Source organism: Alligator sinensis, unplaced genomic scaffold, assembly GCF_000455745.1.
Source record: "Alligator sinensis unplaced genomic scaffold, ASM45574v1 scaffold885_1, whole genome shotgun sequence".
NCBI lineage: Eukaryota > Metazoa > Chordata > Crocodylia > Alligatoridae > Alligator > Alligator sinensis.
Window position 1 is genome coordinate 1,056,531 of NW_005842056.1, and position 22,353 is coordinate 1,078,883.

Here is a 22,353-nt window from a genome sequence, read left to right on the forward strand (position 1 = left end):
CTCTTCCCGTCTTCGAGCGCGACTTTTATAAGACGTATTTACGGTTTCCATTTTGGTGGCCTGTTCACCCAGAGCATCCGGAGCTCTGCACCGTGGAGCCTAGCAACCTCCACGAGACCGTCTGTGTTGTCTGTCTGTAACTGCAACTCAAGCAAGTTTTCCAGCCTGCACCACTGCCATCTCGGTGTAAGTAAACAATCTTTAAAACTACCGATACGCGTCTGTGCCTAATTCCAGCTCGACGGCCTTCCCTCTCCAACCCGGCGTGCCCGGGCTGCTGGCCACATCCCGCGTGCAGCGCGGAAAAGGGCTTGGGTCACTCCTGGCCCGCACAGTGACAAGTTTTGCTTGTCAGCATCTTGAGGTGCAGTTTCCCAGAAATCCCTGCACCTACCTCCATGAAACCTGGCAAGCCTCATGCCTTCAGAAGGGGTTACCATCCCTGCTGTTTTCATCCAAATCTGCCTTAATACACACATGTGACATAAGTTTTGGTTTCAGTGGTTTGAGGTGCAATTTCCCAGAAACCCGTGCACCTATCTCCTTGAAACTTTGCAGGCTTCGTGCCCTCATCAGGGGCTACCATCCCTGCTGTTTTCACCTAAATCTGACAAAAATGACAAAGTTATAGGTATTTCAGTGATTCCCCATTATAGTCTACGGTCGAATCACCAAATCTCTCCAAATCAGTGACGAATCTTCCAAAGCCAATTCAGCCATATTGATTTGGGACAGTGATCTGAATCTCTGAATCAAATCACCATTCTCTGAATCAGTCGAATCCGAATCGAATACTTCCCTATTCGCACGGGCCTACCAGATAGTGCTCAAGGGATATTAAAGGAGCAGGTCAGTCTATCAAGCAGCACAAGCAGATACGATAACAAAGCCATGACTTAATGAGGGTCCCTGGTTTGCACACGATGGCCACTAGGCTGCACAGTGACCAAGAATACTAAATGCCTTGTTACACGTTCATTTTGGGCATCTTCTGGAGGTCTTAACCCCTGGACTGGCTGCATGTTAACACCTTTAAGTAGTTTGAAGCACTTATTACATGGCTCAAAGTTACACCACTCCAGGGCAGGATTATCTCTTGATCCACATAACTCAGCTTCTGTTTCATTAAGGTGTAGCCACTCCTCACCAATGTGTTGCTCAAGTTGGAGGTGTGACAACCCCTTCTATTCCAGCTAAATAGGAACTGCCTTTATCAGTGTAGGGCAGGAGTGGGCAAAATGCAGCCCACGGGCCCACGGGGCCCCTACATTTTTTTTTTAAATTAATATTTATGTGCCCCTGGCTGCCTGTAACGCGGCCCTCGATGGCTTGCCAAAACTTAGTAACTGGCCCCCCGCCTGAAATAATTGCCCACCCCTGGTGTAGGGCCTATGAATCCCAGCTGTACCAGTAAAGACCTATTGCACAGAGCTGAAATAAATCTGCCCAGCAGGGGTCAGTGGTGTGTGCATATTACTCACACACACACATATATGCACACGCACACACGTGCACATATAAAAAGTTGCTATGGCTAAAATATACCCTCAAGATACTACTCACGGATGACAAAAGTTCAGGAGATCTAGGAAGCTGCATGGGAGCTCTCAGGTCATCCAGCACAAAGCACTGAACAGTGGGGAGCCACCACTTACATTTTAAAGAGACACGGTCAACTCATTTTTATAATTTAAGATGCTACCAGCTATGTAGGAAAGGGTTCTATTTTTCAGGATGCTGTCCCTTTAAAAGACACCTTCCTGGACAAAGGCCATGGAAAGTGGACACAACACCCAAGCTCCCCAGGTCACAAGCCCACGTAACAGGGGAAATCAAGAAGCCTGTTGACAAAGCAGGACAGACGCACCTGACTCCTGTGCTAATCTCAAGCCTTTGCTTTCAACGAAGGATGACATCTCATAGAAAGCTTGGGACTGGCGGCTCTCCTCAAATCCGGTGAAGTGGACGCTCCTGCAGTAGATGACTGTGTCAGACAGCTCCTTGGCCAGCGTTAGCTTGTCACTCTGGAAACAAGAAAGCAAGAGGGTTGGACTTTTTCCCATGCACCTGCTCACGGCTGCAAGCCACAGATGTGCCGGGGTCACTGGGGAAGGGCACTGGAGCTTCACTTACTTATCTTTTGAAGTGGAGATTTAGTTTCCCACAAATGTAAACATCAAAAATGCTTATTGTGCCCAGGCTTTACCTGCTACCCCAGGCCTGGCTGCTTTCAGGACAGCACGAATGACAGATCAATAGTTACACCTTTGGCATATGCAAAGCCCTTCCCAGGAAAGGAAGCTCCTGGCTGGCTGTGCAATTCTTGGTGCATCCATTTACTTATTATTGCCCACTCTTCTGTCCCCAAAGGGCTGGAGCTCTAATAACCCCCAAACCCTAAGCGTGCATGTGAACTCTACATGAGTTTAACATAGCAATTGCTTTGCTGTCCCAGTCCCCTTGTTTTGAAGTCATGGCAGCTGTCTCATTGTGCAGGGGAGAATCCCTGCCCTGGGCTTTCTGCAGCTTGGTGGCTAGCGCATTTTCTTTGTGCCTCGGGGTCACAGGCCTTGTCTTCAGCCATCAGGCAATTGTCCCACATGACTGTCAGTCATGCAAACCAAAAGAGCTGACTTCCTTGGGACTATGGGGAAAGAAAAGGTACCATGCATTGTGTCCACCATACCAACATCAAGTTGGTGTTAGAAGAGCTGCAGATTACAAATTCAGTGATGGAAGCCACAACTAGCAAACTTCCCCCTGCATCCCATAGCAGGATACTAAACCACTTGCTCAAGGTCACAAACAGTATTCAGTGGCAGGGCAGGACATTGAGCTGGTGGCTCTCAGGTCCCAGGCTATCTTCCCAAATGCCTTGTCTGGACATGATCAGTGTTCGAAGATAAAGGACCAAGGTCTGTGTCTGGTGCATCATTGAGAGCTACAGGCATCTGTCTAAGGGCAGAGCTCTTAAGTAAGCCCCAGGGTTGTTAATTTGTCACTGTCTGCCTGAAAAGGTTATGCTATGCTCCAGGATGGACTTTGGTGGACCTACACTAAGCTATAACGCCTGAATATCTGGTGCCACCAAGAGAAATTTGTTTAATTTTCCTCTTGTCAAGCATTGTTCTAATCCCAGTGGAGAAATGGGTCATTTTTACGGTTCTCCAACCTGGACTATGCAAAAAAAGTGCCAATGTGAGATTTTCAGGCCTTCTGAAACCTGGACAGCCAAGATCTAGCTTATGCCCTTCTTATCCCCAGAGACTTCCCCCCATTCAGTGATCCAGGCCCTGCTTTCACTTACCTTCTCAGTTTGCTCTATTTCTTTCTTCACAACTTCATCTTCAATCTCGGCTGCTTCGTCCTCATCAGAGACATACTCAGCCTCCATGTGGTTATTATTCCCATTGGCCCCTACAGTGTCCTCCAGCCTGTTCAGCTTCTTCCCTTTCACCAGGATCTTCCCCTTTAATTGCTACAGAAAGAGGTGTTGCAGAAAGAGGCCTTAAGTCAGAGTAGAATCTGGTCTGGCTTGTAAAGAAAGTGAAGGTAAAGCTGATTAGCAACTTACAGGATGTGGACTACTCAAGGTTCATCAGTCACTGGTTATTTTACCTAGAAATCCAGCTAACAGCTATCAGTCCCTCAAAACTTTATCCTAGTTCTTACCCCGAGACCTCCAAGAACAACAGCCATGCCCCACCCTGTCCACAGAACCCAACCATCTCAACACGTTCCTGTCCAAACATCTTAGCTTATTCCCAGAAACATGGGGTGTGATCTCTCTCAGTTTGACGGACCTGACTACCAGGCTCATTAAAGGCCATAATAAGCCAATATAGCCCAGTGGATGGAGATCATGACTGAGAATAGGGCACAGGGGAGCTATTCCTAGTCCTGTTACTGCCTCACTGTGTGATCTCAGGCAAGTCACGTAACCTCCCCGTGCCTCTACTTCCTCATCTGGAGTGGGTGAGTGGGGGCATTTATCGACACAGCCTTATGAAGTGCTCTGGCAACTGAAAAGCACCAATAAGTGGGAGCATTCACTAAGAGAGGCAGACTCCTTTAAACAGGTTAAATCCAATAGGTGCTGGATAGCGGTGAGTGAAACGGGCAGTATTTGATTTGGATTCGGCCCGATTTGGGGAACAGTGATTCGATTCACTGATTCGGATCACTGTCCCAGTTCGATTCGGCTGAATTCGAATCTGAAGATTCGATTTTGATTTAGAGAATCAGCGATTTGGCCATCCACCTTGAAGTACATAGAAAAAACATATAAAGCTGTGTCTATGACCAAATTGTCAAATCTCTCCGAATCAATTCAGAGGCTTCTGATTCAATTCAGAGAGATTAATGGGTCTCCTGATACAATTTGGATTTGGAGATTCAGCCACCGAATCGGACTGAATATCCTCTGAATCGAATCAGCGACCAAAGCTTCGCACAGCCCTAGTGCTGGATCCCTCAGCTGGTGCAGGGCAGCACGTTCCAGTGGGACAAAGCCTGTTTCCACCACCTGAGTTGGCCCTAGAAATACAAATTATATCTAACGCCGCCTCTCATCCACTCCTTTTCAACAGCAACATGCTTCTGCTAGTAAAACTGGGCAAATGACATAGACTTAAGTGTGAGCAATGTCCAGGTGGCACCTGGCTCTACTGGAGACGATCGCATCGCTGTCCCTACAGCGACAGCCTAGAAGGGGCCTCTGGGGACATTGAATTCAGTCCTCTGCAGTCACAGGAAATTGCTAACCCGGGGAATAGCCAACAGCACCATTTCGACCCTTCCTCCAAGAGCAACTCATGCACAGATCACCTGGCAGATGCAAGACAGAGGTGATACTGGTGGGCAGAGGTAGTTTTGCAGCTACAATCAGTCTATTCAGCCCGCAGGCAGGAATACTTTTGAACTCTTCTGCTCCCATTGAATTCAGCGGGAGCTTTACCGCTGGCGTGGCTCAGCACCCTCAGTGCTGGGTGCACTCATATCCATGGGGCACAGTGGTTTGCTTATTTCCCCCAGGCAAGGTGGAGTCCCAGCAATGGCCAATACAATAACTTCAGTTTTGTATGACATGATCCCTCCTTCGGTGAGACCCCGCTCTTGTGTGTTCCTGCTCTTCTTAAACAACAGGGCTGTAGTGAACGGGGGATCTTTGTAAAGTGGTAAAGCAAGGCTGGATGAACATGAGATTCTCTTTTTGTGATCAAAAGCAAATTGCGCCGAGACCAGCCTGACCCCAACATCCTGTCGAGTTGCAGGAGATTTCATTGGCCCCATTGTGAAACTGGTTGAACTGCCATTCGGCACGAGAAGCTAAGGAAGGGGCCGCACATATTTTTCTTAAGATAGCACAAGGCATCTGTTTACTTTGGAAGAATTTCCCAGCAGCCGCACAATAGCTGCTGGCAGGAGGATACCAGTTACTGGGCGACATCGAACAGGAACCAGAAGTCCCAGATGAATGTATAGAGCAGACTAATCTCATCGCCACCAGTCTCACGCAACCCTGTGGGCTCCACAAGTCTCAGCTGGGCAGACCCCATCACTTGCCAGGCTTCTGCTTCTTAGCACGTGAAAAGGAATCAGCATGTTGATCCTTGTCCTCAATCCTGGCATCCATTATGGGATCCAGTTCAATGCTGTCACTCTGTGCACCTTGTCTCTCTATGATCCCTTTACCCCTTGCACTTCTGTAGCACTAATTCTCTCTCTGTCCTTTACAAAATACAACTGTTACAGGTGAAATTCAGCCCTGCCCCAAGGCCTGTGAACAACTGCAAGCCCCACTGGAGCCCTCAGCAGAGGGTGGTTCGTGCTGGCATTTCATGCAGAGGAGAACATCCCTCTCCTAGTCCAAGGGCTTACCCCCATACAGTCTCTGGACCAGCCTTTCTTGCCTCTACTATATGTAAAGCTAGGTGTTGTTACTGTCTGGTTATTGCCTCTCTCCCATTCATTCTCCATCTCTGCAACCCTGGCTTTTAACCATGTGGCTCCTTCGATGCAGGAACTTCAAGCCTCATTTCCCAGAAAGAGGAAGGACAGTCACGTGTCTAGATCATGGTATCGAAGCAGGAAGGCCTGGTTTCAGTTTGCCCAAATCATGTAATTCCTCAGCTCTCTGTCTGTACAAAGGGAATAATAATCCTTCCCCAGTTCTTGAAGTTTTTATAGCAAGACCAGGCACCTTTGGGTCGGCCTCAGTTATCGACCTGATGCAGGAGTCACTGAAAGAGGCCTTATGGTCCTCTTATGTATTGGTCTGCCTTATGTATTGTGCAGGAAGTCAGACTGTGGGTCCTATGGGGACCACTGTGCCAAAATATCAACGTCCTCCCCCTCTTGTCTATACCTTCCAGCAGGCCACTTTGTTCACTATGTACGCTCCGTTTTGAGAACCTACATGGCATTTAGGTGGTGTGCTGCATAGGAGTGAGCTTCACTTTATAATTTAGCCAGATAAACTACCAACTGCTAACTTAGCCATACAAAGTGCTTTAGGCTCCAGTTGTATATAAGTTTCCTTGCTCTATAAAAGTTGCTGTGAATCTTATTTCCATGAGGTATCTGTACTGAGCATCGGCACCTGGTATTCAGCATGGCTGTTAAAAAGCAGAGATGGTGCTATCCCGATTTTGCAGTGCTTTTCTCCTGTAATGAGGTTTTAAAACATAAATTCTTGTTATGCCACTCTTGGTTTGCCTCCACGTGGTATTCAATACTTCTCACCTAACCACATCTGTGGTATTAAATAATATTGCTCACATCTGAGGGGACAGAGAATCAGCTCATTTCCTCACCTCCATAGAGCGTATCCTTTGTGCATATCCTATCCTTTACATGCCTATCCTAAGGCATTTAAAAGCCTCGGTGCTCCTGAAATGCCTAAATAAATATTCCATGACCGGACCACAAAACCCACCCATTTTACCTGTGGGAGGCCTAAAGTCAAATGCAGCCCAATAAATCCTATCACCCAACCTACGGCCTCTTACAAGGCAAACTGGAATAGGTGCCAGGAATACGCGGTATCACAGTAATAGGGAGAGTTGCACCTCTGGCCCCTTTTATTGAGTACACCCTGCTGAGGTCCTGGACCTCGGGCCTTTCCACCCTTGGCATGGGCTTCTGCACTTCTACCCTTCTTTAACCTGGTCTCAGGCTGGAGAATGGCATTGTCCATCATCCTCCTTAAATCAATGCAATGGTTATTGTGAAGTTGGAACAAACCCTTAGGGAAAAAAGGACTTTTAAACAATCTACATCCATCTATCTTACCTGAGGGCTACCATGCCCCCCAAGTTAACCCAAGTAGCACTCTCTCCATCAGGCGACAGCATTTCAGTCTGATTCTTCAACACAACTACCTTCCTGGACCAGAGACAGCTCCTTTTTAAATCTGCGGGGGATCTTTTGCTGTCGCGTGTGTTCAGGCCTTTTCCTCTCCTGACATGGTCCCCTAACAGGTTTCTGGTGTTTGCTGAGAAGCAGCTTACCCTGAGCCATTCACTCCCTCCCTGCTCGTTTTTCCCAACACCGTATTGATCTAAGCCAGTCTACCTGTGCAGCAAACAGCCTGACAACCCGGTCAACCTGCAAGATTGATGTGTGATTGCAGAACAGCTTCACACTCATCGCGCACAGGCCAGTGGGATCATCCAGGCTGACCTCTTGGATATCACAGGGCAGGGAACTGCATGTAGCTCTGCCACTAGCTTAACCAGCCTTAGGGGATGGGCACACCAGCAAGTGAAAGGAGGGCGGGCAGTTACTGCGTCCGATGCTCCACGATAACATGCTCTTATCCTGCAGTTACTGAAGCTATGCTGCAATCGCTTACTACCCTTTCTTTGGGGGCTAAAGTGCTACGGGTTCACTTTCATTCACACCAGGGAAAAAGCATGCACACGGACCAGCTGACACACTAGCGTCCTGTCTTTCTGTGCCCCACAGTGACTTCTCTGCAGACCTGACCCTGACTCGCCTGGCTTCTCAACTGCCGTGGATTCAGATGGGAACTGAAACAGCAATTGCAAAACGGTCCATGGCACGACTGGGGCATCTGTGCAGTTGTGCGAGGAAGCACGATGCAGTCACGTGTCTTCCAGCATGAAGGAAGTGGGCAGAAGTATTATGAACAAGCTGCCATCTAGACAGTAGGGACTGGGGGCAGTCACTGGGAGGGGAGCTGTTGTTAGTCAAGGTAGGAGGTTATTCCAGTAAAGGCCTATCCCTCCCTCCATGAGCACTGCAACAGGAGCCCCCACTTGATCCAACAGGGAGAGGCAAGGATGGGCAGTATTTATGAGACCTCTTCAATATTGAATTTATTTGATTCATCGCAAAAGGCAGCAAGGACTTTAATGAGCACTTTGTTTCACCTCTGTGCTCCGAGCCGGCTATGCCGCTTTCTGCATGCTCTCTAGCTAGAAGGAGTCACTGCTGAGTTATTGAGCCATTCTAGTCTCATTATTTCCAGAAGTGTTTTTTGGCGATGGAAGGGAACAAAAGACAGGGCACCTTTCAGAGAGGCTATGAAGTGACTAGACTTTGCTCTCCGGTAAAACGATGTTTTCCTCCCAAGAGGATATTTGCACTGCAATAAAGGAAATGCTTGAAAAAGTTAGAGTGCTTCACCATGGAAACCTCAGAGGAACAATGTCTGCAGGGAAAAGGAAAGTTTTCTCCAGTGCAAATAAATACGCTGGATGTAGGAACCGACACACCATTTACACAGCACAAGCCCTCCATCCACTGGGGTCCACGATGGTGGAGTAAAGAGAGGCTGGACAGGAAAAACCCAGCCCCTCAAGACTATCACTGCAAAGGAAAAACCCAGCCCCTCAAGACTATCACTGTCATTTGGCCTTCAGCCCGGCCTGGGGATGTTGGCTGGGGCTGAGCGGTACGCGGGTGGCACAGTGCCAGCAGGCTGCCCCGTTCAATCCCTGCAGAGCCCGAGCACGAACGGGACAGAGGGGCTGGCCCCGACCCCCAGATGAGGTAAATGGCATGGCCAGAAGCAGTCATTTGGATTGCTTGGCAGCACAGGGACCGTGTCAGTAAAGATCTGCAAGGCTAGGACCCGAGAAATGAGCCACAGGTCTTGGGCGGCAGTGTAAGTTATTAGGTGCGAGTCTAAACCGTGTACCCCCTTCACACAGGCTAAAACACCAGAGTGAACACACTTTCTAATGCTGCTGCTTCTGCTGTTTTTCCATGACCGTCTAACTGCTTTCCAGTGGTGGACTCCACCCTTTTCTAATAAACAAAAATCATGCCCCCCGGGATTTTCCTCTTGCCAGCTTGACTAGGAAGTGCAAAACCAAAGAGACCTTTTATATAACGGCTCTAAACTATTTTTCTATAACAGTCATCAGTGCAGCCCTTACACAGGACTCCTGAGTGCACATGTTAGACTGGCAGGAAAAGGACAAGAGAAAATACCAGAGGAGAATTCATTTTATCCCAGCATTTTTGCTGCTTTTACAATGGGATGGGCCAATTCTTCCTCTGACGTCAATCAGCACTCCGGTGACTTTGTACAGTTTTATATCAGCTGAGGTTCTGGCTCGCTGCCTAATGCAAGCAGCCAGATGGCAGCTCAGGAAGGGAAAATGGAAAAAAAAGAATGCGAAAAATGTCTTTGCGGGGTGGGGTGGGGTGGGGAGGCATTCCTCCCTGTTTTATGTCTTGTTCTTAAATCATGTTATAGGGCTACAGAGAGTTACCAGCATTTGGAAAAGCAATCAGCTGTTTTTCAGGATCCTGCACAAAGACAGAGCCAGCATGGTATGGGACCTCTCAAAGGCCTGCTTTTCCAGCTCAGTAACCTCTACCTGCTAACATCCGAGATTGCTCTGGGGCGTGTTGTGTCCTGGCAGAATCACTGCACAGTCCACGCTTCACGGAAACCTTCTGCAGCACTGCAAAGGTCTCAGTAAAGCAACACGGTTATTGTTATAATTATATATTCACGATAATAGTAATGATGGTAATAGTAATAATCATAGTACACTAGTGCTGTGGACCAGTCAAGTGCAGAGTCTAATTGTGCTGGGCACTGCATAAACCTAAGGATGACACTTCTAAATCAGCCTTAACAAAAAAATCATTAGAGAAAAGCAGAAACCATATATCGAAGAAGTTTTAGATATGTTTGTCTGCTTTCCCCTCTCCTCTTTATCTCTTACGTGTCCATCATTCTCATCCTATCTACTAACTCCCACAGCTAGACCTGAGCAGAGTTTTGGAGAATAATTTATTTGCTGAAAACATGCAGCTTTGCACTCAGATACAGCTGGAATTCAGCAAATAGCTTAGGTCAACAATTCAGGGAGGGGAAGAGTATGACCAAAATCAAACCATTTCATGTTTACATTTTTCAAAAGCAGAAATGTTTTTATGCTTGGTTTCAAAAGAGTAAAAGAACCCCACAACGAAAACCAACATTTTGGTCAACTAGAATTGAACTTCTCCCCTTCTTCCCCCCTGCCTCTCCTTCATCCCTGTAATTTTGCTGAGAAAACCAGGTCAATTTTGTCTTAGAGCAACCTGAAACATTTTTTTTTTGTTTCAGTCAATGAACCAAAGTATTGGGCATTTGCATTACTGTACATTTGCATTGCCTTCTGGCCCAGGGGAACTCGGGGTAATAATAATAATAGCTAAAAAAGACATTAAAATATGTGTTTAATCTAATGTTACTTTTGCTGCTTTATCTTCTCCTGCACAAGTTGCTGTTTCAGAATGAGCTTTCAATACCATGTAAATGGGCCAGATTTTCAGCTGGCACACATCTGTGTAGCCTTTAGTGGCTTTTTACCTGTGGAACGGAACAGGGCAAATGCATGTACCTGTTTTTAGCAACCTGGAGAGCAGCCAACCAAGGGCCCAAGAGTTTCTTATTCACTGAGCTCTCTCTTCACTGTTCAGTTGGGTGGTAGGTCCCTGCCTCCCCCATCACACACAGGAGGGGCTGGGATTCATGTTACCAGTCTCATGGGCTGCTTTGAGATGCAGGGGCACATGCCAGAGGCAAAGGCTATCCACGCAGAGGTCATTTGCACCCAGCTCCCATCCTCCTTGGCCTCCTTTGGCAACACAGCCCCTATAAGAGCCATGTTCTCTTGTAACTCCCCCAAGTACAAGGGATCTCAAGCCCCTGCTCAGTGGGAGGGGAGTCTACAGCATGACATTTTGCTGTCACTTGTCCTGATTTTCTCCCTGCCTCCGGGGGCAGAATGAAATCAATGTAGCATAACCAGGGTTATCTCTAGCTATTTTGCCTTCTTGGGCAAAATACCTTTTTGCTGCTCCCTCTCTCGCTTTACTGTAACTGTGATGACCAGGTTTTCCATTTCCCATGGGGGGAGCAGGGCAACCCATGCCCCCCAAATATGTGCATGGGGCAGGGGCAGGTGCGAGCTGCAGGGCTTGACCTCACCGCTGCCCTCTCCCGGGGCCTCTGCAGTCCAGTGGGTGGGACCCGGCGCTGCGGGGCAGATCGGGGCCAGGCGGGGAAGCTCCTTGCTGCTGCAAGCTCCGTGCTGCCCTGGCAAAGCATCCCCTGCCCACCCGGCAGCAGCACGGGTGGTGGCACGTAGCTGTGCTTCTCATGGTTGCAGGGTGCACAGGGGACACCTCACCAGGGCAGTGCAGAGCTTGCAGTGGCAAGGAGCTTCCCCACCTGGCCCCACTCTGCCCTGCCACGCCAGGTCCCGCTTGCTGGGAGCAGAAGCTGCTGCAGGGGGCAGGGGGCAGGGGGCTGCAGACCTTGGTCCCTAACCCCATAGCCCTGGCAGGGCTGGGGGGCAGGGGCTGTGGGTGCGGGGTGAGGGGCTGGGGCAGCTGTAGAGAGGCGGGGGGGGGGGGGGGCACCAGCAGAGCGGGTGGGTTGTGGGTGGGGAGTGAGGGGCCTGGACCTTCATTCTGTGAGCTAAGAGGGCAGGGGGAGCTCTGATTTTCCATGATAAAAAACCCCAAAATCAAACCCCAAAATTTATAGGTATTTAGAATTTATTTTCTTGTAGTGATTGAGGCTCTGGAAGGCTTCCAAACTGCTTTAAAACTGTAAATATATCAAGAAAATATTGTGTTTGACTGATACCTCTCTCTCTCTATATCTATCTATCTATATATATATATATCTATATATATCTATAGTGGCCTTTCATTTTAATCATGGATTTGGCATTTTTAATCAGAAAATGTGTGATTTTTTTTATCAGAGATTTTGCCATTTTTTATCAGGGAAAACCAGGATCCCTGGTGATGACTAATTAGAAGCCCTGGATCATTAATCACTTCTAGAAATGCAGCCAGTCCAGTTCGACTGCCTTGCCCTGAGCCACTGTCCCATTTGTCCCTAGGACAGGCTGACCCTGAGCATGGCTGGCGCTGCAGCTCTCTCTCGTCTCTAAACACAGGTCTCGGTGCAGAGCAGAGCTCCCGAGCATCAAAAGGGGCACCAGGCCAAGCAAAGCTTTCTTTTCTCAGTACTAGAAAATGCCAGTCATCTCCCACATCATCAAGCAGTGGCCAGTTCAAGTGCATAGAGAAAACTCCTAGCCACTTTTCTCAAGCAGCCAAGCTTCTCTGCATGTGCAGTATAATTAATGAGGGCAGCTCAAACACTCTGAAGATGCTGGACCTTTAAAGGTCATATTAATCAATTGTAGTGTAAGCACCTGGAAAATAGACCAGTAAAGACTCAGCTGACTTCGAGGAAGAAGTCAGCTAGGAAGAAACCAGTTGCTAAGAGGACTGAAGACATCATTGGGCCTCAGTAAATAGACAAGGAAGTCCCTAAACTCTACGGATCTTGCCTCAAAATGAGATGTCTCACAGACTCTTCTTACCAAGGAAAACGATATTACAGGGGCCTGCGAGGAACATAGAGAGAGGGAGAACGCAGGTCAAAGAGGCACTCATGTGAGTCTACTCACCTCCGGCGAGGGGAAATTAGATATGTTTCCATCTACTGGTGCCATCAGCAGCATGTCTTGTAGGATGTCCTTCATGTGCTCAGCCATCTTCTTCTGCTGCTCCAGGCTACAGTGATTCTCCAAGGAAATGATCACTGGATACGGTGAGGTCTATGGCAGGAGATCAACAACCAGCATCAGTTTGGCTATTTGCAATCCCTGGCAGCACAGTGGCACAAAACTGGCTCTGAGTTTTCAAATGGCATATTTACACTGGAAAGCAGTGTGTAAACTCCACAATATAGTAGAATTCAAAGGCATACTCCAACTTGGCTATTGCAATATTTTGGTAGCCATGTCTTACAGGTTCCCAGGCAAGGTGATCTAGATAAGGCACTGGCAAGAGACTCAGAAGACAAGGATTCAGTTCCCAACTCAGCAGCCTATGCACAAACTCCCAGTGTGAGCTCAGGAAAAATCCCTTATCCTCTCTGTGCCTTGGTTCCTCAGCTGTGACCATCTAGCAAGCATTAAGATACCAAAGAAGTGCCCACTTCCTTCACTGTGCAACCTCCTCGATATTTCCTTTCCCTGTGGGAATTCTGACTGTTTCCCCTGAACATCCAGAGAGATGGAGATTGGCTCCAATGTCAAGGAAAGTGAAGAAGAAAGTCTAAGTCCTAATGAGTCCAGGCAGACCAAACGTTTGACATAAAAGTTGCCAGTGCAGGACTACTATGTAAGACAGCCAAGTCTGACTGCTAATCTCAGCCTTTTAACCCTGACCTAGAGACGAGAGGGAGTATCTCATATCTGTGATTCAAACGCACCTACGTAAGGCCACGTCGTCTGATGAAGCCATGCTAAACGTGAACTGAACACCTAAGCAAATTCATCTGCCTGCGCTTCCCACTGCCTGCGTGCACTGTTCTCTAGTTATTGAGTATTGCTTTGACTGCAGAAGGGGACTGCATCCCACCATACTCAGTGCTGTACCTATGGATAATGCAAACACAATCAGTGCCGCAAACAGCTCCTCATCTAGAAAATAATCCTCAGTCGCTGATCAGGATACAAGTCAGGGGACAGATATTGCAGCCCAGTGAGGGACATCTCCTCCCAGTGAGAAATGCAGAGAGGCAGTCACAGTTTGATATTTTATTAGAGCAAAAAGAGAAGCTGGCTGTTCTCAGCCTTTTTCCTCCATCAATATTACAAAAGAAATATCCCAGCTCCATTGTCCTTACTTTGAAAGCATAGTTCTTGATGGCCTTTATGACATCACTGAAGAGGATCTTGGAGGTGAGCGTGTAGCCATGATAAATTATAGGCTCAGAGTTGGGGCCATCCCAGCAATCCAACTCCACGCAGCGGCAGCCTTTGGTCAGGGCTCTGGAAACAGAAAATGCATGCACGTGGGTCTTTCTTTGCCGACCTCCCTTCAGAATAGGACTCGACAGTTCAAGATATGCTGGAGGCTGAAGGGTAGCTTGGATAAGCACAGATTGAGCGCAGGAAGCAAAGAAAAGGAGGGGAGCTCATGAGAACTGATAAGCGAGATTAGCAGTGCACAAAGAGGAAAAAGATGGCTATCAAAGACCAAAAGGGTCTATAAAGCACCAGGCAACTGAAGAAGAGGAAGGCTGAGGAAGCTCTGAAATGGGAAGAATAGTTTGGAAAAGCCTGACGGGAAGTAAAGAGAGTAGATCAGAGAGTCCCTGAGAGGCTGTCACAGTCAGAGAGGAATGGATCACGCGTTTTCCTCCTGCAGATTTGAGAAGGAGTTTGCGAAGAATACTCAAAGCCGTGTCCAGTGACACAGTAATGTGAACTCTGCCGTCATTTCATGAGCACTGTGTGGCTAAATCCCTGTGTATCTCTTAGAAAGTTTGCCCAACGGGTCACATACCCTGACTCAGAAGCTCCTGACCACAAATATCAATCCTTCTCTTGGCTGATTCAGTGCTTTCCTGCCTTCAAACGCAGGCTCTATTCTATACATTTGTTAGCACGGGCCTCTGAAGCTGATGGTGCCACTTTTCTCTGCAGACTTTTGTCTCCAGTAGGCTGCATTTGTAATAATTCCCAACGTGCTTAAGGTCATCCATCCCCTATCAATGCTTCTGAGAGCCACTGATTTGGCCATAATGAAAACCAAGTTAATGTTTTTGCAAAATGTGTGCAAGCATCTAATGAGAGCAACTTACTGAGCTAAATACTATATGACACTCTCCAAGCTCAAGGAAGAGGTAGATAAAGAGCAGAGAGTGTAGGAGCCACCGGCTTGACAACAGGGACATTTTTGCTGTCTTACCAGTTCACAACCGAATCAAATTCTGCTAGTTGACAGAGGTCACCCCAACCTCCGTCCATTGCCCATTGGCATAACAATCACCGGTCAGGTTAGACCTGCCATTGCCCAGAGATAGCGTTGACCATGCTGTTTGGGATCATGCCTGCCCATCCTATAGTGTAGCACTGTATACTGAGATCTCGTCCTCCTTACCTGATATAGGCCTCTGTGCTGCTTGGCCCTCTCAGCTGGTCCTCCATTAGATAGGTGTTGTGTGAAGATGACACCAAGTAGTGATTCAGTGGGTGGGTCATGTCCTGGTAGACTTTACCGTGACTGGAGTTGAATATGTCCCCATCAGAAGACAGTAGGTACATCAGGAAACCGTCTTTGGTCATTGTCATTTGCTTCTTGGCTGTCAGATAAAGGCATAAATCAATAGTTCAAATCCAACATCCCAGTTCTGCAAGAGAAAGAGCTGTGTACCCTAAATGTGAAGGAATAAATAACTCTGTACACAAATATTTGCTGACTTCAGTGAGCTGCAGCTAAAGGCAGGATTTGGCCACAAGAATCAAAGTAAGCAATGGCGAAAGCTGTACCTCAGGAGGTGTTAGTACTTACCTCTACCTGACAATGCTTTTGGGACCCAAAGGAAACATCTTGCTTCATCCCACCCTCACAATTCACAGACATCCACCAAACCTATTATTATCTGTAAATAGCCCTAATCAAGTGAAATGAGATTTGCAAAGAGCAAAACCCAGATGAGCACAGTGGAGCTTGATAAGGAAGCGAACAGGTCCTCAGGCCAATCTCAAAATCATACTGACAAGATGTTGTCCCTTCTGGAGCTCAACTAGGGACAGATCAGACCCATCAAAATACAACAAAGAGGCCACAAAGTTGGGTCTCCTTGAACTTTTCATACTACAGTGTAGATACTCATTCATTTCCAAGCAGAGATCAATCATAGGGAAGCAGAGCTGGAAGGGCCTCAAGAGGTGATCTTGTTCATCCCCCTGCTCAAGGCAGGACCATCTCTGTCTAAAACAGCTCTGCATTTGTTCTTTTGAAAAGGAAGTCACTTGACAGCGTGCCTGAGAACCAATTTCAGTGTCTAACTCCTTCTAGGCACACAAGGGTGTTTTAAGTGTGCTCGGGTATGAAAATGTTGGGCTCGGCTTCCCTTTCTGGAAAATGGAAATGGTAACACACACCGTTCCCTTCAAAGTGCATTGAGATCCTCTGGTGTAAAGTGACACACAAGTGCTACATGCTACATAATGGTCATTAAACAATCTCCTCCCACTGGGGATTACAGTGCCCTGTAAAACACTGCACATCAATCGCTTGTCTGCTGCCTGATGCACAAAAGGAGACAAGAAATAATCAAACCTTTCCCCTAAACCCAACACTGCTGCTAACAGTCCCTTGCAACACTGGCCCTTGAGAGATGGCCACAACAATAGAAAGATACACCAGCCCATGGGAAGGAACAGCAGCAAAACAGTTCAGATGTCCCCAAAGCAAGCCAGGGGCTCCCCAGGCCCTCAAGTCCAATTCTCTGCACCTGAAGGTAGCTATTCATCCAAAAGGGTACACAGGATTATTCACATTGACCCTTTGTCACAGCCACAAAGATTTCTACTTAAAATAGCATCCACAGCTTTGTGGCTGTGCTGTGTGAGAAGGGTCAGCATGGGGATAGAAGGACATGTGTTGCAATGGCAGGGAACCAGTTAAGCTAATAGACATTTAGGAAGAGCACCACCTCCCAGCTACAGAGGAAGATGCAAAAGAGCAGACCTTGCCAGCAGAGGGGAAAAATTCCTTCTTCCCCGACACAAGCCCAGCAACTGGCTTGGCCCCAATCACATGAACTCAAGAGCAACCAATGATGCTAACTGACCTGCTTCACTGGGCTCATATCTCTCAATCAAGGACAGTGCAGTCTCAGGGCCAGCGTCTTCTTTCTGCTGCTCTTCTTGGAGAAACTCCACCAGGCGGTCACAAGACATGGGCTCTTCCTCACTGGTGTACTTTGAGAAAATCTTATCTATCTCCTTCCTCTCAGTCAAGATCTTGTAAAATGACTCTATCTCGTCATCTTCCAAGGCTTCTGTGTTAGTCTTGTCACACTGCTGTAAACGTAGAGAGGAGAAGAGGTGAAAACGTCCTTTCCTTATGACATATGTCAGCCGTAATCTGCGCCAGGGCTACAAATTGTGGAACACAAAATAATTGGAAACAGTTATTTGCTGCTTCATGAGAAGGACTTGATCATTGGGTCTCGCTGACCAAGCACAAGGCCATCTTCTACCATGGAAATGCCTACAAATATCATTATTTATTACCAGTATTATCATCACTGCCCCCACCCTGGAACCCCAGCCGTGGGCCAGGATGCCACTATTTTGCTAAAAATTGCAGAACAAACACAAGGTCCCTGTCCCATGCAGTCTCTGGCCAAAAAGGTCCCCTCCCCAGCCCTGAGTGTTACAACATGTACTTGGATGCCACTGGATCACCACTATCCACCTACATTTCAGGGGCTTGTATGTGCATAAAGCCACTTTCTATTCCACCAACAGGACATCTAAGTGAACGTAGATGCCTAAGAGTGATTCTATTCCATCTTCTTCAAGTCCCCAAAATCCACGAATGCAGCTACATTTGTGACACGCCATCATCTGACCCTTAAGAGTGACCCACACAAAAGCAGTGAGGAGGAGCAGGACCCACCCGCCTTCGGCAATTAACTTTTTATCAGGCCAAGAGCAGGGTGGAGCTGAATGGCACGTAGGTGCCTAAGTCCTCCTGTGCACCTAACAGCTGGAACAGCATCTCGCCCTCGTGCATAAATACGGTTTGATGCCGTTCCAGGTGCAAGGTGCCCTGTATACCATTAATTGCAGTTATAAGGAAAGCCTCATCCAAAACTGTTGTGCTTTTCCTGGCTTGGAAGTATCATGAGACCCTGAGCTCATGCCCTCTGAGGCGCCCATCCATCCACTTGCAGCAGCAGCAGAAGGATGAGTGGGAGTTTGTTTTCCTGACTGCTTTTACCATTCAGTAGCAGCTTGAAGAGGGGAAAAGCAGCGTGTGGAATTGCCCACTTCCATTTAGTCGAATTGCAGAGCCTAGAAATTATCCACTTGTCTTTATCTCATACAAGCAGAAGACTGGATTTCAGAAACACTAAAAACTCCATACCTGAGGATTTCCTGTTACCCCCATTAGCCCCCACTGCCTCTGCCAGCACACTCAGACTTGAGACAGTAGAGCCACAGACCCTAGAGATGTGCCTGGAGCCACTTCAGCAGCCCGTTTGCAGGGTGGCAGAGCTACCATGGGTTTTTTAAAAATTTTTAATGCATACTTTCTCCCAACTTGTACAGCTCTTTTACTTTCCAGAACCAACTTGGCATCTTCCTCCTCTGCATCACAGTGGGCAGCTGTAGAAGATGTTATTCCAGAAGGGAATCAGCCATTACACTCTGAAATCCTGACCTACTTTTGGCCAAGGACACCAGCTTACTGGCATTATCCATTATCTTGCATGATGCAGATAAATGTCTAATCCTCTTCTGCTTCCGCTAAGCTCCCCGACACAATGAGGAGGACAGAAACGTTCTCATACCGTGCCCCCGCTGTGATTTGTATGCACACTTTCCATTGGTTTAACTCCATTTCTTTCAGAGCCAACGTGAATTTGGCCATCTACTGACTTGGCTGCAAAACCACGCCAAAAATAAGTGGTTTTGCAGATCCCATGTCAACGGCATAGTCCTCAGGACATCTCAGGATGCTGAGAGTTCACCCTCCCTCAGGTTTCAGCCAAATGGTGCAAAATATGGGAGATGGTGACCTCAAGCCAGCTCGTTTCTCACTAGCTTGCAAATTCCCCTTACCTGAAAGATCTCCTTGGCATAGCTGTCATCGACTTGGATGTTGACTTCCTTCATGAAGTTCTTGAGCTCTTTAAAGCTCATCTTGTTGTCTTTGTTCTTATCAGCTTTCCGCAAGCAGGTGTGGATCCAGCTGCAAGTTGATGTAAGGAAATCCCTCCAAGTCAGCTCCTCCCTCATGTATCAGCCTTCCCGCATGAAAAAAGCATCTGACCTAAAGATTCTGGATCAAGTCCTCCGCTGATATAAAATGGCACATTGGCATGGCGACACAAGAGCTGTTGCCACCCAAGCAGCTTTTCACAGGCCCTTCCAAAACAAAAGCACAGTAAAATATAAAAGACCCAAGCAAAGGAGAGGTCTGGGGGTGTATGTGGGAGGTGGGGGAGGGATTCACCCTATTGACTTCATCTGATTCACTGAGAAGAACCTATATTTCCCTTGTACAAGAAAATGAGCATGGCCTTCAAAATGGTTACAAGATGACCAAAGAGTTGGTGAGATGGGAGGGAGTTCCCAGAAGGTGGTTTCCTGTGTGGGAGGTTGTTCATCTACTAGCTTTTTTTTGAAATGATAGATGTCCACATGCTTGGATTTAAGACAAAGATTCCCCACGGGAGCATTAATATCCATCTTATAAAAGCAATGCATTTCCTTCTACTGCATATTTTGAGAGATCTGTACTTATACTTCAGAAAACCTTCTTTGAAAGTCTATGACGGTGCTCTAAAAGACACCTTAAAAGGATCTCGTGGCGCCCCAGAATTGAGAATCACTGATGGAGGCTCTTCGGCCCAGATTCTCAAAGGTACTTAGGCATCTCATTCATATTAGGTGCTAACTCCCATCGACTTCTATGCAAATGAGACTCCTAAGCAGCCTGGAGGGTCTGGGATATTGTCCTGTTCAAATCCACTCTCTAATGTTTTTATTCCAGCACCGAAATAAAAAAAAAAGACTTTTTAAAAGCCTGTTGGTCACAGATTGCACAATGGAGAAAAGTGGATGCCTGAAATGCAGTGAGATCTGCGAGGTGATATGCAGGCAGTTTATAAAGAGCGGTGTAGCCAGGAAGTGGAGAAAAATTGTGGGATTGCATAGAAAGAGGCTGAGTAATGGAGGGAATGAACTCCAAAGGACTGGGAAGGGGAAGAGCGGTACGGCTAGGCCTGGACCTCCAGGGACTGCCACACAACAAACTAGCGACAGGACCAGGGGCAGAACTGATGACTCCCTGGGTCTTCTTCTACCTTCTCTGCAAGGGACATCACTTATTTCAGTCCCAAAGATAATTATATTTCACATCTATTAAAAGTCCCTTTATTCTTTTTGCAAACAATTATTTTCACAAATAAGCATGGATCTGAAAGGACTTATAAAAAGGGAAAATCACACAAAGTGGGAATAGCACAGCATTTGAAGTATCTGAAATATCTGCTTCTTTTGCCCCTCCTTTTGGGTCTTTGTTACCCATGGGGTTCTCCACGTGAGCCTTGGCAGACTGGAACGTGGTGCTTTCCGGTCCTGTGGTTATACTGAGACACCACGTCTCCTGTCTTTTGTTTATAGAGGAGTCTCTGGGGTTCCTGGAGCGACCAGGCTTCCACTGAAGCCAGGCCAGAGTGCTCAGAGGATCCTGATGGAGCCCACTGAGTTTGTTCAACCCAGAAATTTGTCACATGAAACTCCGGGGACGTGATTCCAAAAAGAGAAAAAAACTGTTCCAACACAAATCCTGGAGGGGAAAGCTGCTGACATTCACAGTTCAGATTAAGTTGTTTTCTACTCCATTGTGCAAAATATAGCAGGCGCTGAAGTCAACTGAATTTATGACTGCTTGCACAAGGACTTTATTGGGCACAACTCTATTTAAGGAAGGAACAAAAGCATCTTCAACTACTGGACCCTTTTCCTCTTTTGATTTCATACTGGTATAATGTGAAGGCTGTGCTCTGTGGCCAACTCAAGAACTGCCCAGGATGTAGAGGGAGGCCAAAGCTTCGATACAGTGACAAGGTCAAACAAGGTCTCAGAAATTCAGCATTTCCACTGGCAACTGGGAGAACCCTGCCCGCGACTGCTCAGTCGCCTAGTCAAGGCTGGTGCAGTCACCATGGAGAGCCATCAGAAAGCCCAGGCGACAGGTGAGCTAGGAAGAGTGTGCTCCAACCTCCATCTGACAAGTGACCCCGTAGCCGGCGTGGGAAGATTTGCTGCTTGCACATCGGCCTCTTCTCCCATGTCACTACCAAGCACCGCTGACGGGCTGACTTTGTCATGGCTCCTTTGATCTGTCAAGGTGTTGGACGACCATTACAGACCTGGAAGAGTCTTACAGACCTGGAAGAGTCCTCCTGAATTATGATGTCCAATCCCCTGTTATTGCAAGCAACTATGCCATACGTCAAGAACTTACCAAGCTTCATCTTCAATTGATTTAGTTGTTTTCCCTGCACTACCCCACAATCTCATGCTTCCCCTAGTTCCTTTAAATGGGGGATCAAATATTAGTAAATGTATTGAAGAGAACAACCCAGTACTAACAGGGGAATGGACACGGGACCCAACATGTCCTTCCTCTCTATCCACTCTTCCCTCTCTTTATCCCTATACATGGCAATCATTTCTTTTAAAGACATTTAAGATTTTAAACCATCACTGCCAGGCTTCTTCACTTCAGAAAGGACTAAATTTAAATGCCAGGCTTTAATTAAACATCATCAAACCTCAAATGAGAACTACGCTGTTCTGTAATGCCAGGTTAGGCTGACCAGAACTGTCCCAGATGGGAAGCCAGCAGTACACCATAATTACTCTTCCAGAAATACTGCTTCTCTACCCACCCTATTTAAATTGGATTTTCATGGGAACTTCAGCTGGTCCTTCCAAAAACAGGGAGGCACCTCTCTACACTGGAAATTACAAGCTCTGCCCCATACAAATGTTGTTGGTTTTTTCCTTTTCTTTATAATCATCTCCACTCTGACATGGAACTATTTCAGTGGTTTAAATTTGACATGCTCCATGGACAGCTTTTTGTAGCTGGGACACCCTCCAATTTTAACCAGAATCAAAATGGCCAGGCTGCTATCATTTCTGGTAGCTCTCCAACCCTGATGTAGTTTCTACTCATAAGGAGGCCAGTACAAGGCAACATTTTTTCCCGAGCCTTCGTGAAGGCCCCTTTTCCCCCAACAAGGCGCTCAAG

General features: G+C 47.2%; 1 protein-coding gene across 1 annotated transcript in view; it reads right to left on the reverse strand.

Annotated features, from left to right (window-relative positions):
• The window catches only part of PLCD1 (phospholipase C delta 1), a 60,946-nt gene that overhangs the window by 14,384 nt on the left and 24,209 nt on the right, over window positions 1-22,353 (reverse strand). Inside the window, 7 exon segments of the mRNA XM_006022949.3 lie at window positions 1,868-2,024; window positions 3,308-3,478; window positions 12,963-13,112; window positions 14,189-14,333; window positions 15,448-15,649; window positions 17,147-17,378; window positions 19,149-19,278. Of these exon segments, the coding sequence (XP_006023011.2) occupies window positions 1,868-2,024; window positions 3,308-3,478; window positions 12,963-13,112; window positions 14,189-14,333; window positions 15,448-15,649; window positions 17,147-17,378; window positions 19,149-19,278 (1,187 nt within the window).